The following is a 14,080-nucleotide window of genomic DNA, read 5'->3' as shown; positions in this document are numbered from 1 at the left end:
GACAGTGGGAAGGAAAAACTCCCTTTTAACAGGAAGAAACCTCCAGCAGAAACAGGCTCAGGGAGGGGCGGGGCCATCTGCTGTGATTGGTTGGGGTGAGAGAAGGAAGACAGGATAAAGACATGTTTTCCTTAGAAAATATTATTATAAAGCATATGTATTGCATGAACACACTGTCAGACAGATGTGATACAAACCACTGCAACACATTTCCCTTTCTGCAGCTCCCGGTCCAGTGCTACCAGTGCTACCAGTGCTACCAGTGCTACCAGTGCTACCAGTGCAAAAGCATCAGTGCCAAAGCATATGTATAAAGCATATGTATTCATACATATGTATTCATTGCTATGCAGATGATGCCCACCTATATGTATCTATGAACGCTTGAGCAGGAAATGAATCAAACTACTCAGATTATGATTCGAATTCATATAACTTTATTAATCCCAGAGTTCACAGCCGATCCAGCCTACGCTCTCACAGCCCACTGTCTTTAAACTCTGATTTCAAGAGCGGAGTCAAAGCAGAGGTCAGGAAAAAATTTGATGAATAAAAAGAACAAAATAGATTAACAGCGTGCTCAGAGGGAGCGTTTCTGTACTGCTGCGCCTTAAACTGACGGTGATGTTTGATTCTGTGTTGAGCTGAGTTCCTCATCGACGATCGTTGTGTGTCTGGCAGGTCTGTCTGAGCCCGTCTTTGTGTTGTGGTTCCTGTCAGCCCGTCATACATGCTTTAATCAGTCACAGCCTGATACTCGGAAAAGAGCTGATACACTGCTAACCACTTTAAAGGTGCGCTGTCTCACGCTGTCAGTATCACTTCTCTTTCTTAAGCAAACTTCAGATCTGTCAGACCATTTTCATTCCAACACTGACATCAGCTAAACCAAAGCAAAAGTTTAATTCATTAAAAAGTTTTCCATCTTTGTTTTCTTGACTCTCGGGTAAGTTCACATCTGGTGCCCCAAAGAGCTGTTTGTCTTTGGAGTCGGGTCCATTTATGCAGCCCTGCTGGTCTCAGACTGGGGGAGTGTTTGTGTGCGCGGCCGGGTGTTGCCTCCTACACGACTCTGTTAGGAGCACATGAGTTTGGTATATTCAGCAGGTCATTGCTGGAGAGGAGACCAGGTGAACACTTCACCTGTGCTCTGAGTCCTGATGCTGCTGGGTGAGTCACCTGACTGCTCACCAAGTGTCTGTGGGCAAGAAACAGACCCAGAGCTGTTGCATCTGCTTTCTTTTATTTGTTGTTGTTTGTTGTCCCTCAGTGCTTCATGACTCCATGCCCAAACACTTTTAACCCAGTCTTCATCCAGACCCCCTCCTGCCCCCTGTTTTGGGGGCCTATAACATGACAGTAATAATGTGACACTAACTGGAGTTTCAATAACCGCATCATTTCTGTTGCTGTGTCAGCTGTTCTGCCAGATATGTGAGCTAAAGAAACAATTCTTTGCAGTCAGTGAAGAGTGAGAAGCTCGTCTTTAAAGCGTATTATCAGTGGGTTCACACATGTTTAACTTCCTCATCACGAGCGCATGCCTCAGTTTACAGCTGTGAACACTCGTCTTTATCTTTGTCTGCAGACCTCGGTCATCAAGGGAACCTACTTGGCTCTGGAGCACATGAGCAAAGAGAACGGCAAGCAAGGAGGCACCATTATCAATGTATCCTCTATGGCAGGTAACACGCACACGTGCAGAAACATGTATTATTAAAACAACAGACACTCTGCCAGGCTTTCAGATTTCATACAGCGAGTTTTGTTCAGGGATGTTAAAGTTCGCCAAAGATTACACGACAGTCGTGTCCAAAAGGCCACGGCGGCGTGTGACTGCGCTTCGCCTGAGTCGCTGCTGCTGCGGCGAGCTGCCAGTGGCTCTGAGAAAGAGGCGCCCCCACTCATCACTCTCCAAAATCAGCTGACTAATGTTCCCAGTGCAAATACAACAATCAGCTTTTTCTTCCTGTTCATTTCAAAGGGCAGAGGGCAGCGAGTCAAAGGTCAGCAGAAAGCTCAGCTCAGTCTGACCTCATCACAAGGACGTTTTCTGCAGCGGCACACCCGGGCGCGCTTCCTGTCTGTCAGCTTTTCTGCTTCTATTTTGTGCTGCGAGCTGAGCTGAACGCTGCGCTCGCCGCTGTGTCTGTGAACCTTCTTCACTGTGCATGAACCCTGCAGCTCTTTAGAGACCTGCAGCTTAAAAACACGACAGCGGAGCGTCAGCACTGACCTCGTCACATACTTGGAAGCAAAATGGTGCCGTTCCTGAGTAACAGCAGATATGAATGAGTGATATGAGCTCTAGGAGTGGACCAGCTGGGAGCACCTGGCTCTCCGCTGACTTTCTCCTTTCAGAAAGACGGAGGCTGCGTTTATGTCAAATGTGGCTGTGAGAAATCTGTCCTCTCTGGAGGCCTGGCTCATGGAAACATTCCTCTTCTTCCTTGGATGTGGGTGTTGTGTTAGAAACACATGAAACAAAAAGCAGCCATGACAGGTTGGCAGATATCCACCAGGGCTGTGGATCGCTCCGTCATGGAAAAGTTCATTCTCCTCCAACATCTTCTCTCCATCACAGTCCAACACAACAAAGACGAGTCCCGAGCTCTGCTGGTGTTTTATTGTCCTCATGCTGCTCTTTAAAGGCCTGCGAGAGCCGTGATCTTCCTCTACAACATCCCACGCAGAGCTCAGAGGAAGCTGCGTTTTCTGTGGGATTAGCGCCGTTTATGAGACCAGAGCACTTCGGGATGTCCCCTCATGCAACGGCAACGTGCTTCATTGGAGCAAATAAACTCCACGTAGGCGATGATTAGATGAGACAGATTATAGTGAGTTCCTGTGTGGTTAGATTACACACAGACACACACACTCCTCATTATGTTGCAGTGACTCGTATCTGCTGTCCCGCTGCAGGCTGCAGATCCAGGGTTGACCCTTCCTTCGTTGTTTTCGCGGCCTCGGGTCTGGGCAGAGGTCTTCGAGCAGGTGTTAGGTTCCAGGTCAAAGGTCGCACTGCTCTGTGCCGTAAAAATATTTGTGTTTCACAAAGATTCTGAGTGATGTTCCTGTGGGAGAGCTCCCAGCTACAGATCGGCTGACAGTTATTAGAACTTCACGTCACGCCCAGGCAGTGTGACACAAAGCTCAGCAAAGCCAGGATATCTTCTCTGTGGTCGCACGACGGTGGTCATCAACCCGATAAAGAGAAGAGAAGATAACCTTTATTAGTCCCACGCGTGGGAAATTTGTTTTGTTACAGCAGTGCAGAAGTTCATAGAATAGAGAAAAACACTGGAATAATATATCTATGAGACACTGTACACAATAGAATAGAATAAAATAAAATACTGTATACAATCGAATAAAATAGAAGACAAATGCTATATACAATATGAGTATAATACAACGATGGCAGGAAGAGTATTGCACTTAGTGTTATTGCACATGTGTGGATGTGTTTGATCAGCTGGAGTCTTTGTTGTGGAGTCTGACAGCAGTGGGGAGGAAAGACCTGTGAAATCTCTCCGTCCCACACCGTGGGTGCCGCAGTCCCACTGAAGGAGCTGCTCAGTGCTGTCACAGTCTGCTGCATGGGGTGGGAGATGTTGTCCATCAGGGAGACAGCTTAGCCGCCGTTCTCCTGTCACTCACCACCTCCACTGGGTCCAGAGGGCATCCTAGACAGAGCGTCGATCAGCCTGTTCAGTCTCTTCCTGTCCCCAGCAGAGATGCTGCCGCCCCAGCAGACCACAGCCATAAAAGATAGCAGAAGCCACCACAGAGTCATAGAAGGTCTTCAGGAGTGGGCCCTCCACTCCAAACGACCTGAGTCTCCGCAGCAGGTACAGCCTGCTCTGCCCTTTCCTGTAGAGGGCGTCTGAGTTATGAGTCCAGTCCAGTCTGTTGTTCAGATGAACACCAAGGTACCTGTAGCTGTCCACAGCCTCAATGTCCATACCTTGGATGTTCAGTGGTTGCAGTGGAGAATGCTTGTGCCTGCGGAAGTCTACCACCAGTTCCTTGGTTTTACTGGCGTTGATCTGGAGGTAGTTCAGCTGGCACCAGTCCACAAAGTCTTGGGTCAGTCCTCTGTACTCCTTGTCGTCCCCATCAGTGATGAGGCCGACTATTGCAGAGTCATCAGAGAACTTCTGCAGGAAGCACTGGGTGGAATTGTGGGAGAAGTCTGCAGTGTAGATGGTGAAGAGGAACGGAGCCAGAACCGTTCCCTGTGGGGCCCCCGTACTGCAGACGACCCTGTCCGACACACAGGCCTGAGCCCCGAGGCCGACGCTGTCGATGTCATTTCCTGTTTTTATCCTGGTTTCTCAGAGTTGAGGAGATGAACCATCCCCGGGTCATGTGACACTGGTCCAGCTGTGATGTGTGTGGATTACAGATGATCCGTTTGGTCAATAACAAAGTATTTTTCTATCGGCTTTGTTCAGAAACATATCTGATTAACGTGGAGCCGCTCAGACGATTCTCAGGCACGTTTTCATCGTCTGTGCTTCACGTCAGAATTTAATCTGTGTTTGTTTTAATCACGCATCATGATGTCGATCTAGCACAGCTCAGCCTGCACTAACAGCAGACATGTGGTAATCATTTCACCCTCATCCCACTGGTGATAACATCAGTGTGTGTGTGTCTGTGTTGTTCATTTGGATGTGGTCACATGACATTTGTGCAGCCAGGTCGCCGGTCGTTGTCTTTGTTGTTCTCGTCATCGCACTGTGAGGACAAAGTGAAGGAAATGTGTATTTATTATGAAAGCCTTCACGGAGCTGAAACAGCAGCGAGTCACGTGGTGACTGTTTCATCAAAGACAGGATGCTCGGACGGGTCTCTGAGTCGGGTTTAATCCCGGTAAACCCGGATCAGCTGAGCCTGCGGCGTTTAAAACGAGGTGCAGCTGCAGCAGCTGTGTTTGGCCTGCATGTTACAAACTGTGATAACATCGTGTTTTTCCCTCTGGGTCTTTCCTTTTTCAGCCTTCATGCATTCCCCTCACCAGCCCGTCTACACGGCCACTAAACACGGAGTCATTGGCTTCACCAGAGCGATGGCGGTAAGACGCACACACATTAGCGAAAGCGCAGCACGAAGCCTTTCGGGATGAGAGGGCCGCTCAGCAGCTTGTTCTCGTGTCGCTGCAGGACGCTGCCATTCAGGGCGACTACGGCGTTCGCATCCACGCGCTGTGTCCGGCCTTCGTCGACACGCCCCTGCTGCAGTCGGTGGAAGACGAGGACAACATGGGCAAGTTCGTCAAGTTCAAGGACGACTTCAAACGGAGCATGAGCAAGTTTGGAGTTCTACAGTAAGTCCATGTGTCAGTCAGCAGCAATGATCACCAAAACTGATGCAAACGTGTTTATTAAGGTGCCTGTTTAAAGCCTCGTGTGGACGATAGAGGAACTGCAGTTTTTGGCACATCAGCGTTAGCTCCAAAGTTTGGCGCTTGTTGCTGCTGCAGTGTTTCATGTGTGTTTTAAACCTCCTGCAGATGAACGTTGGCACATTGCAGTCCGATCTGGTCTCACCTCAGCTGTCTGCGCTACAGCAGCAGCTGGTGTCAGCTGAGTGCGCTCAGGGAGCTCAGAGGTCTGGGTGAGGACGCGACATTCAGCTTCATATGAATGAAGCTGGAGGAGTGAGAGACCTGCTGCTCAGCACGGATCAGATCTGTTCTTAACTCCGCTTTAAACCCGTCTCTGCTCTGATTGCATCACTGCTGTTTGAAAGACTTCTTCTCTTTCAGGAAACCCGATGAAGCGTTTGGAGCGGTTCAGTCCAGCTGTGAGAGACGCTGAACAGTGTCCACACTGTGCAGAGAGCACGCTGTGTGCAGTTTGCTCAACGCTGTGAAAGCTCTGCAGGAGGGAATCATTTAGTGTCAGAGGAAATTGAGTCCAGATGACTTCCTGAACACATGTGGATATATGCATCTGTACATCCACTGACTCGCTGAAAGAGGGCAGAACAGCAGCTGTAGTGTTTTTAGGGAATGTGGTGTTTACTTGTGTTAGTCACTCTGTAAAAACTCAACCTGCCTTTGGAGACAACAGTAAATCCCCATGATGTAAATCGTTATATTTTAGTTCAAAGTTACGGTGAGTTTAGTTTGAGTAAAAGCTTTCTCAGTGACTTCTGAAAGGCTGAACTCTGGAAACAAAGGAAACGGCCAACAGGGATCCACAGTCCTCCACGATGTTACACAGTTGCCTAAATAAGGATTCAGACTCCTGACTGAGGTTCTCCTTCCTCAGATTAAGATTTAGAAGCGTTTATAGTTTAGACTAATGTCAGTTTGAGGATAAATATGATGTGATGGTGGCACTGAAGTGGCTGCAGTGGGTTTGAGATGAGAGTCGTCTGTAGTCGGTGTTGACATTTGAATCAAGAATGTTCTTAATTTGACTTAAATCATGGAGATAAGTTACGGGAGGATAGTTTGTTAGGGTAACCCGCTGGGTCGGCCTTTATGTTCAGGCGAGTTCAAATATTTGAATCAAGTTGTTATGGTTACAGTTGTTTGTTGAGTCACATTTAAATCCAGTTAAGAATTATTTGAATTAAGTGGTTGAGACAGGATGATCCAGTAGGTTCAGCAAGTTTAAAGAGCCCATTGAAATCAGTTGTTTGGATTAGTTTGGATTCTATTCTGGGAGCCAAGATAATCCATCGATTTAGCTTCAAATCCAGTTTTAAAGCTAGGAAAAAGTTCAGTTTTATTTATATAGCCCCAATCCAGGTCTTTATGTCTTTAAGACATTCCTGCAGTTTAAGGCCACGTCCACACGTACACGGGTGTTTTTGAAAACTGAGATTTTCCGTTTTCGTTTTAAAAAATAATCCCATCCACACGTAAACATAGAAATAAAGGAAAACGCTGCTATGAACATGCCAAAGCAACAGGTGGTGATATATTCCTAACCGTGCAGAAATGTTGGCCAATCAGAAGTCTAGAAGCCTCGGTGGGAAAAAGTAAACAAAGCTGGGGCATAGAAGCAGAACGAGTCGTATATGTGGACGGACAGTAACTGTGTGTATATGTAAGCATTTAAACACTGCAGAGAGTAGAATTAACAGTAACAGTATTGTAGAAATTCATTTCACCGAAACAATAACGTGGCGCACAGTGTGACGTCAAAAAATGCGCACACCTTTGATGCTGCGTTTTCTGCGTTTTCTGCGTTTTTCTCGTCCACACGTAAACGTAAAAACTGAGTTTTCAAAAATATCCACCCTGGCCGGAGTTTTTAAAAATCTCAGTTTTCAGTGACCAAAAACGCCGTTTACGTGTGGACGGAAGGTGCAAACGCATAGAAAAATCTGCGTTTTCAAAAATACCCGGGTACGTGTGGACGTAGCCTAACTCATTGGTGTGTGTTATCTGGCTTCATGGACAGATAGAGCTGGGTGTCATCAGCATAGCAGTGTAAATGTATGCTATGTCTTCTAAATTCAAAATTCAAAACTGGAACAAAGTCGCGGGCTAACGTTAATATTTATTGAAAAAAAATCTTCCTCCAGATATAAGAATGAATCTTTTCTTATGGACTCAAATAAGTTTTGCTGGAAAAGTGAATATGGAACAAGCAAACCTTAATACTAAACAATATATATATTAGCTGTATAATAGTAGGCCAGCTCTAATAGTAATTTGGTATGGCTTCGCGGGCCAAATGTAATTAGGCTGCGGGCCAAATTTGGCCCGCGGGCCAGAGTTTGACACCTATGCTGTAGATAATGATGTGTCTGTGGGATGACTTGTTTCTCTAATGGTTAAAATTTAATTTGTGAAGAAAGTCATGAAGTCGTAATTTGTGATGCAAAAACAACAGCGTGTGTTTTTCTTCTTGTTGACCTGCAGGCCGTCGCTGATAGCAGAGGGCATGATGAGGCTGATCACGGACACCAGTCTGCACGGAGCGGTGATGAAGATCACCTGCTCCAAGGGAATCCATTTCCACACCTATGAGCCCATGTCGGCCTGAGCTCCACACTCAGGACTCACATGCTGAAGGAAAGATGCGGCGCTCTAACCCGTCTGACTGCAGCTCACCAGAGACGCTCGGGACGACACGTGGACGCTGCAGGAGCTTCAGTCAGAACTGCGTCTGTTTGGATTCGAATCTTTTTATTTAATAATCATCTGCATAACATGAAAACAGTGATCATACAAACGATATCCAGCAAGCCAAAATTACAGATGAGTTTTTTCGTTTTTAGCTAATTGTTTGTGCGTCACAGGAAACGCTGGACCGTCACTGTGGTCCGCCTCAGAGATGACGGCTTCTTTGATTAGTGTTATTTAAAGAACTGTAACAGTTACTCTTTTACAGCTGGTTTATGTGACATGTAAAGACAAATAAATCAATAAATATGGAGTTTTGATAACCTAAACAATAATTGTATGCTAACATTTGTAGTTTCACAATGTCTGTTTATTTTCCGTGTTTTAATATTTATTCACAGCCAATACGTGGTACACGAGGAGTGAGGTCACAGTATGCACATCACCCATTGGTTTGTAAAATCCAGTTTTTAGACTGCAAGCTAGCTTGGTTAGCAAAGCGTGTACATGGACTGTAAGGATTAAAGACGCCTTGCCACCCTAACTTCTTGAACGTGGAACTGCTGGGGCAAGACGTTTGCATAATTAGGGGCGTGGCCTCTTTGACGGAACAGGCCGATGGCCGCACAGGCGGCTGTAGCTGCTAGCTGTCTGCTAGCTTCACCTTTGCTAACTGGAGTCCCTGAACAGAGACCTGTGAACCGTTGTTGGAGCCTTTTGGAGCATTTTTTATGTCATCATGTGAGGTTACTGTAGTAACAGACTGTCCAAGAAGGCGGAGCTCCAGGTTTAGTGCCTGCACTAATTAGCATAAGGTCACCTCTAAGATGGCGTGAGCCAAAAACCGGCATTAAGTCTGCACACAGTGGGTAATTTCAAAGTTGTTGCTTCCATCTTTATCCACAGTATAGGAAAGTGTGTGGAAATGCTTAGTAGTCTTTGATATTCTTCATATCAAATATTACGCTTCCAACTCAATCTCCCATTTAAACACAATAACGGCGGCGCTACCCTAAAATTATTCCTCCTGCAGATGTGTTTCCTGGACTTGAGCTGGTTTTTATTCTGATCATCTTCTTGTGTGGCTGGAGGAACATATTTGATACTCATCACTGTGTCAGTCCAATACAGAAAAACGACTGTGGCAGCAGCATGCAGCAACTTTATTTGTACAGCGCAATCCTTTGTGTGTCTTTATCTCCTCTGAACTGTGGGCTGGGACACAGCGTCAGTCAGCCTTAGCCCTGTTTTCACTGTTGACATTCCTCATAAATCCTTGGCCAATTGAATCCTTTCACCGTGGTGAAAATGTTGGCTTTTTCCCAAACTGGGCGCTCTCCAAGAACCCGTGTGTGGTTTGCATGAAGTCACAGGTTGTCATGAAGAGACGGGTATAAACAAAGAGGTTCAGTGAGGCTGATGTCACAGCTCCCTGTGAATGAATCCACAAAGACATGATTTGTGGTTATGATCGTTGTCTTTTCCTGGTCTGGCTCTCCAGTTATCGTTCTACAGTCTTTGGTCTGTAGAATGATTGGTCCCTGACGTTTGCTTTCTGCTTTCTTCTGACTGGCTGCCCCTCACTGAAATTTGAACAGAAAGTGGGTGGAGCTTGTCTTCTTACAATGACAGTATCAGGGAGTGTACCCAGGCAAACTGAGAAACCAAGTGTTCAGAGCAGTTTGCAGCCTGAGCTCAGGAGTAATGTTAGCACAGTGCTCCCTCGCTATATTGCGGTTCATCTTTTGCGGCTGTCGCAATTTTGCATGCTTTATTTTTTTTACAGCCCATTGTGTTCTGCGTCCTGATTGGCTGTAAACCGTTGTCAATCAATCCTGTGCCGTGTCTCGTGTACAGTACAGAATGTGTTCAGCTTGTCGATCGCTAGCAGTGTGACAAAAAGTTCTCGACATGCTGAGGGAAGGTAGAAGTTACTGTATTTTTTGGACCATAAGGCACACCGCATTAAAACAGTCAGATAAGTCAAACTTTACTCAACTCATTCTTCTTGCTTCCTCCACTTCCGTACCATTGATTCATTATTGATTCATTAATGTTAAATTCTCTGGCAGCTGCTCTGCTCCCATGTTCTGAAAACAGGGTTTGATCTTTGGTTTCGTTCTATAATACTGGACTTATTTTTCTATGAAGGTTTGAACAAGAGAGAAAAATGTGAAAATGTTTATGCCTGTCTGAGAAAAGTGTAAAGTGTGCAGTGAGGGGTTTTCCAGCCTTAAAACATCTGTAATAATTGTAAAAAATAAAGTTGGCTATTCCCACAATAGACGAGGGACTGCTGTATGTAGAATTCCCAAATAATATGATTCGATTCAAATCAGATTTATTTATTCAGCACCAAATCACAACAACAGTCGCCTCAAGGTAGATCGGACAATAACACATACAGAGAAACACCCAACAATCATATGACCTCCTATGAGAAGCACTTTGGTGACAGTGGGAAGGAAAAACTCCCTTTTAACAGGAAGAAACCTCCAGCAGAACCACACACACACAGCCCCTCGCTTCTCTTCCTGTTAAAACAGTTCTTCTTTCCTCCAGTCACCAAGTGCTGCCAGGAGAGGGTCGTCTGATTATTTGTGTTTTCTCTAATTTGTTGGATCTTTGCCTTTCAATAAAGCATTTTGAGGAGATGCCAGCATGTATGTATTCACATAAATGAACAGTCCTGAGCCGCCCTAATATGATATAACAGTGTGTGGACAGATTCTTTCATTGTGTCTTTGTAGATCTGAGAGAGGAAGTCAGGAGGGTCAGTAAAGTATGTGAGGGTGGTGCAGGAGATGTGAGGACAGAGGTGAGGTGTGCGGTAGGAGTGACAGATGGGTTCAAGGTGGGGGTGGTGATTACATCAGGGATCAGCTCTCAGCTCCTTGTTTGCAGTGGGGACGGACAGGCTCACAGGTGAGTCTCTGATGTTTGCAGATGATACTGTGATCTGTTCTGAGAGTAGGGAGCAGGTGGAGGAGAGCCTGGAGAGGTGGAGGTACGACATACGTGTGTGAACGAGAGGCAGACAGGTGGAGAGGTGAACATGCCAGCAGGAAAGGAGGAAGACCTCAGAGAAGATTGGTGGATGCAGTGAAGGCGACATGCAGAGAGTTGGTGTGGCAGAGGAGGACGCTGGGATAGAAGGAGGCAGGTGATCCACTGTGGTGACTCCTAAAGGGAGCAGCTGAGAGAAGATTAACACGAACACAAAGAAAGTCTCCCATAAATACTCAGTGGTGTCTTTATTCCAGTGCTTTCTTTGTACAGTAGAAGAACTCAGATCTATACCCTGTATGTACATGATCACATTGTGGGAAATGAAGCGGGAGTCCTACCCAGTACGACACATTCAACACCAGTCCTCCTCCACACGTGAAGCACGATTGGTTGGCTACATTCTCATCACGTAACAGCTAACCAATATCAAAATCTACAAAAGCTTTGAGCTCCTCTGAAGCTTCAGTTGGCAAAAAGTGTTTGAGCTTCAGCCGCTGGTGTCTGTCTCATCGCCGCCGTGACCGTCTTCCTCTTCTTCGTGTGTGTTAAAAGGGGTTGATGCGGAGTCCCGTCCCCAGCGGGGAGAAGGGGTTGACCTTCGCCCACATTAAAGCGTCGTTGAGTGAGATGGCTGATTTATTGTCCTCCAGCAAAAACACCGGACCCTGAGCATTGAAACAGAGCAGACAGAGCTTTGGACACATCAGTGCAGAAACACGTCGGGTAATCAGAGCTCGTGGGGACAGCTAATGGGCGCGATGCTTTCCCTAACCATGACCTTACTGTAACCCAGTGGTTCCCAAACTTTTTTTGCTGGGCCCCCCTTTGTTTTACCAGTACACGGGTGATTTTGAACACGCAGCTGTTTCGTCCACGTAAACGGCGTTTCAAATCACCGAAAACGGAGATTTTTTAAAACTCATTTTTTGCGTTTACGTGTGGACGAGGAATACAGAGTTCGTCACGCAACGTCAAAGGTATGCGCCTTTTTCCACGTCACGCTGTGGCCACGTTATTGCTTACATGAGAGGAATTGCAGACAGGCAGATTAACAGTATTTTGTCTCTATCTGCAGGTTTTACACGCTTACATATAAACACGCAGTTACTGTCCCTCCATTTACAAAGGCAGAGGCGTCACGGTGTCGATTATTTTACGTGTAGTTGTTTTTTCCTGTGTAATAATATTCAACATTGCTATCAATACATTTTTCAAAAAATGCCTCTCTGTGCAAAATGGGTTTAAAAACATAAACAGCTGTGGGATCCTGTTTGTCTGTGATTTGAACAGCCCAGCGCTGCTCCGATGCAGGGAAAGACCAATCCTGCAGGGAGACCTACCTCGGCACTCTGTGCAGGTGAAGCCAAAGGGCAGATTTGCTTCACCATATTTTCTAGTCTTTGGCTTAGAATGAAGTTGGTTTGGAAACATATTCAGCGATGCTTCATCTCCTGCTTTGCGTTTGTGTGGGCGCCCCGTGCTAGCAGTGTCCAAGCGTTTTGTTTTTTTTCCCTTTTCATGCCGCGCCCCCCCTGCAATGGCTCTGCACCCCCCTAGGGGGCGGGCCCCACACTTTGGGAAGGTCTGCTGTAACCTGACACTAAAACCACATTTTGAGTCTCAAAAATGCCTTCAATGCTGTGGGATTTTGGTCCCCACAAAGATGTTAAAACACACACACCTGTATTCTCTGCCCGGTGAAGCAGGACAGCTGGAGGTCTGAGTGACTCGGCAGGTTGGAGCCCGTCACGTAGTCAGCACCGCAGAGGAGCAACGCACCTGAGAGACGCAGGAAATGGTTTAATGTTGTCATTATCATTAACACGATGCTTCTTTCCTCGCCCTCTGAGCTGCAGCTGGTGATGCGGCGCTCTGAGGCGTGAGGACTGTTTACCTTTGTGGCTCGGCTGGATTCTCCTCTGCAGGCAGCTGAACTCTTCTCTTTGACACTCTGACGGGGGGCTGTTGGAGACAGACGGACAGGAAGGAAGCACGTTTGCTGTGAGTGTGTGTGGACATGAGGACTGCATGATAACAGCAGCATATTCTGCATAACTACAGCTCACAGAAGACGGTTTACAGCATCAGTGCGAGCCGAGCTGAAGGCACTCGGTCGTGCTTTGTTTCATGGAACAGCGGCAGCGAGTGCTCCACTTTGGAGTCTGGAGTCTGAGGACTTTCACACATGATACGTACACTTTGTTTTCTTAATATGAAAACATCCAGCTGTGTGGACCAGGCCCCAGAGACCCACTCAGGGCTAGAACTCATCAGTGGGTTTGCCTTCATAATCAAGCTTCAACACCCAAAAACACTTTAAGGAGAAAAACTGACAAAATACTGAGACGTGACAAATGTACTCAGACTTGTCTGCTACAAATGTACCCGGGACGCAGAGTGTGTGAGTGTGTGTGAGTGTGTCTGAGTGTGAGTGTGTGTGAGTGTGTGTGTGAGTGTGAGTGAGTGTGAGTGTGAGTGTGAGTTTCAAACAGCCGTCTGTGGCCTGCAGCTTGCTGACTGCAGTCACTGCTTACAGGAAACCACAGACTAAAATAAAGAAATGAAACTCGTCCAGCTGTTTGTGACAAACTGATAGATGTTGTTCTAGAAGCTCATCCCTGCTCTGTTCCTCTTCAAAGGCCCCGTTTCAGGATCAGGACTCAGGTTCTGGGTCAAAGATGGAGCTATGTTAGGTAAGGCTCAGGGAAACTGTGGTCTGCACTCTGGGGTGTGGTGTCATACTCTTTGCAGCTGAGTCCACTCAGTAATGAAGAAATGTGTCCTTAAACTGGACCAGACTCGCTGACTGACGGCGTCTGAGCTTCTCTGTTGTGGTGATTGTTCCTGTTTTTGGTGGAAGCCGCAGCTTTGACGTCTCATTAAGATGAATAATCATAAAAGAGCTTTAATGACTGAACATCAGCCCAGCGACATGCCTACGTGTCCATGCGTGTGCATGTGTGTGCCTACGTGTCCATG

The 14,080-nt window shown here is 46.5% G+C and overlaps 2 protein-coding genes across 2 annotated transcripts in view; one reads left to right on the top strand and one right to left on the bottom strand.

The window, feature by feature from the left end:
- hpgd (15-hydroxyprostaglandin dehydrogenase) overlaps positions 1–8,421 on the top strand; it is a 14,266-nt gene extending 5,845 nt beyond the window's left edge. Inside the window, exons 4-7 of the mRNA XM_005940474.3 lie at positions 1,589–1,685; positions 5,004–5,080; positions 5,169–5,332; positions 7,889–8,421. Of these exons, the coding sequence (XP_005940536.1) occupies positions 1,589–1,685; positions 5,004–5,080; positions 5,169–5,332; positions 7,889–8,012 (462 nt within the window). The 3' untranslated portion in view covers positions 8,013–8,421. The remainder of the gene's footprint in view (positions 1–1,588; positions 1,686–5,003; positions 5,081–5,168; positions 5,333–7,888) is intronic.
- A 2,906-nt stretch (positions 8,422–11,327) lies between these two features.
- wdr17 (WD repeat domain 17) overlaps positions 11,328–14,080 on the bottom strand; it is a gene marked incomplete in the record, with an annotated part of 39,042 nt that continues 36,289 nt past the window's right edge. The window contains 3 exon segments of the mRNA XM_042227833.1: positions 11,328–11,766; positions 12,783–12,880; positions 12,996–13,062. Of these exon segments, the coding sequence (XP_042083767.1) occupies positions 11,647–11,766; positions 12,783–12,880; positions 12,996–13,062 (285 nt within the window).

The sequence above is a fragment of the Haplochromis burtoni genome, unplaced genomic scaffold, assembly GCF_018398535.1.
Source record: "Haplochromis burtoni strain Fernald_Lab_line unplaced genomic scaffold, NCSU_Asbu1 Contig_282, whole genome shotgun sequence".
Classification (NCBI taxonomy): Eukaryota; Metazoa; Chordata; class Actinopteri; order Cichliformes; family Cichlidae; genus Haplochromis; species Haplochromis burtoni.
The sequence above is the reverse complement of the archived record's forward strand: the minus strand, read 5'-3'. Positions and strand labels throughout refer to the sequence as shown.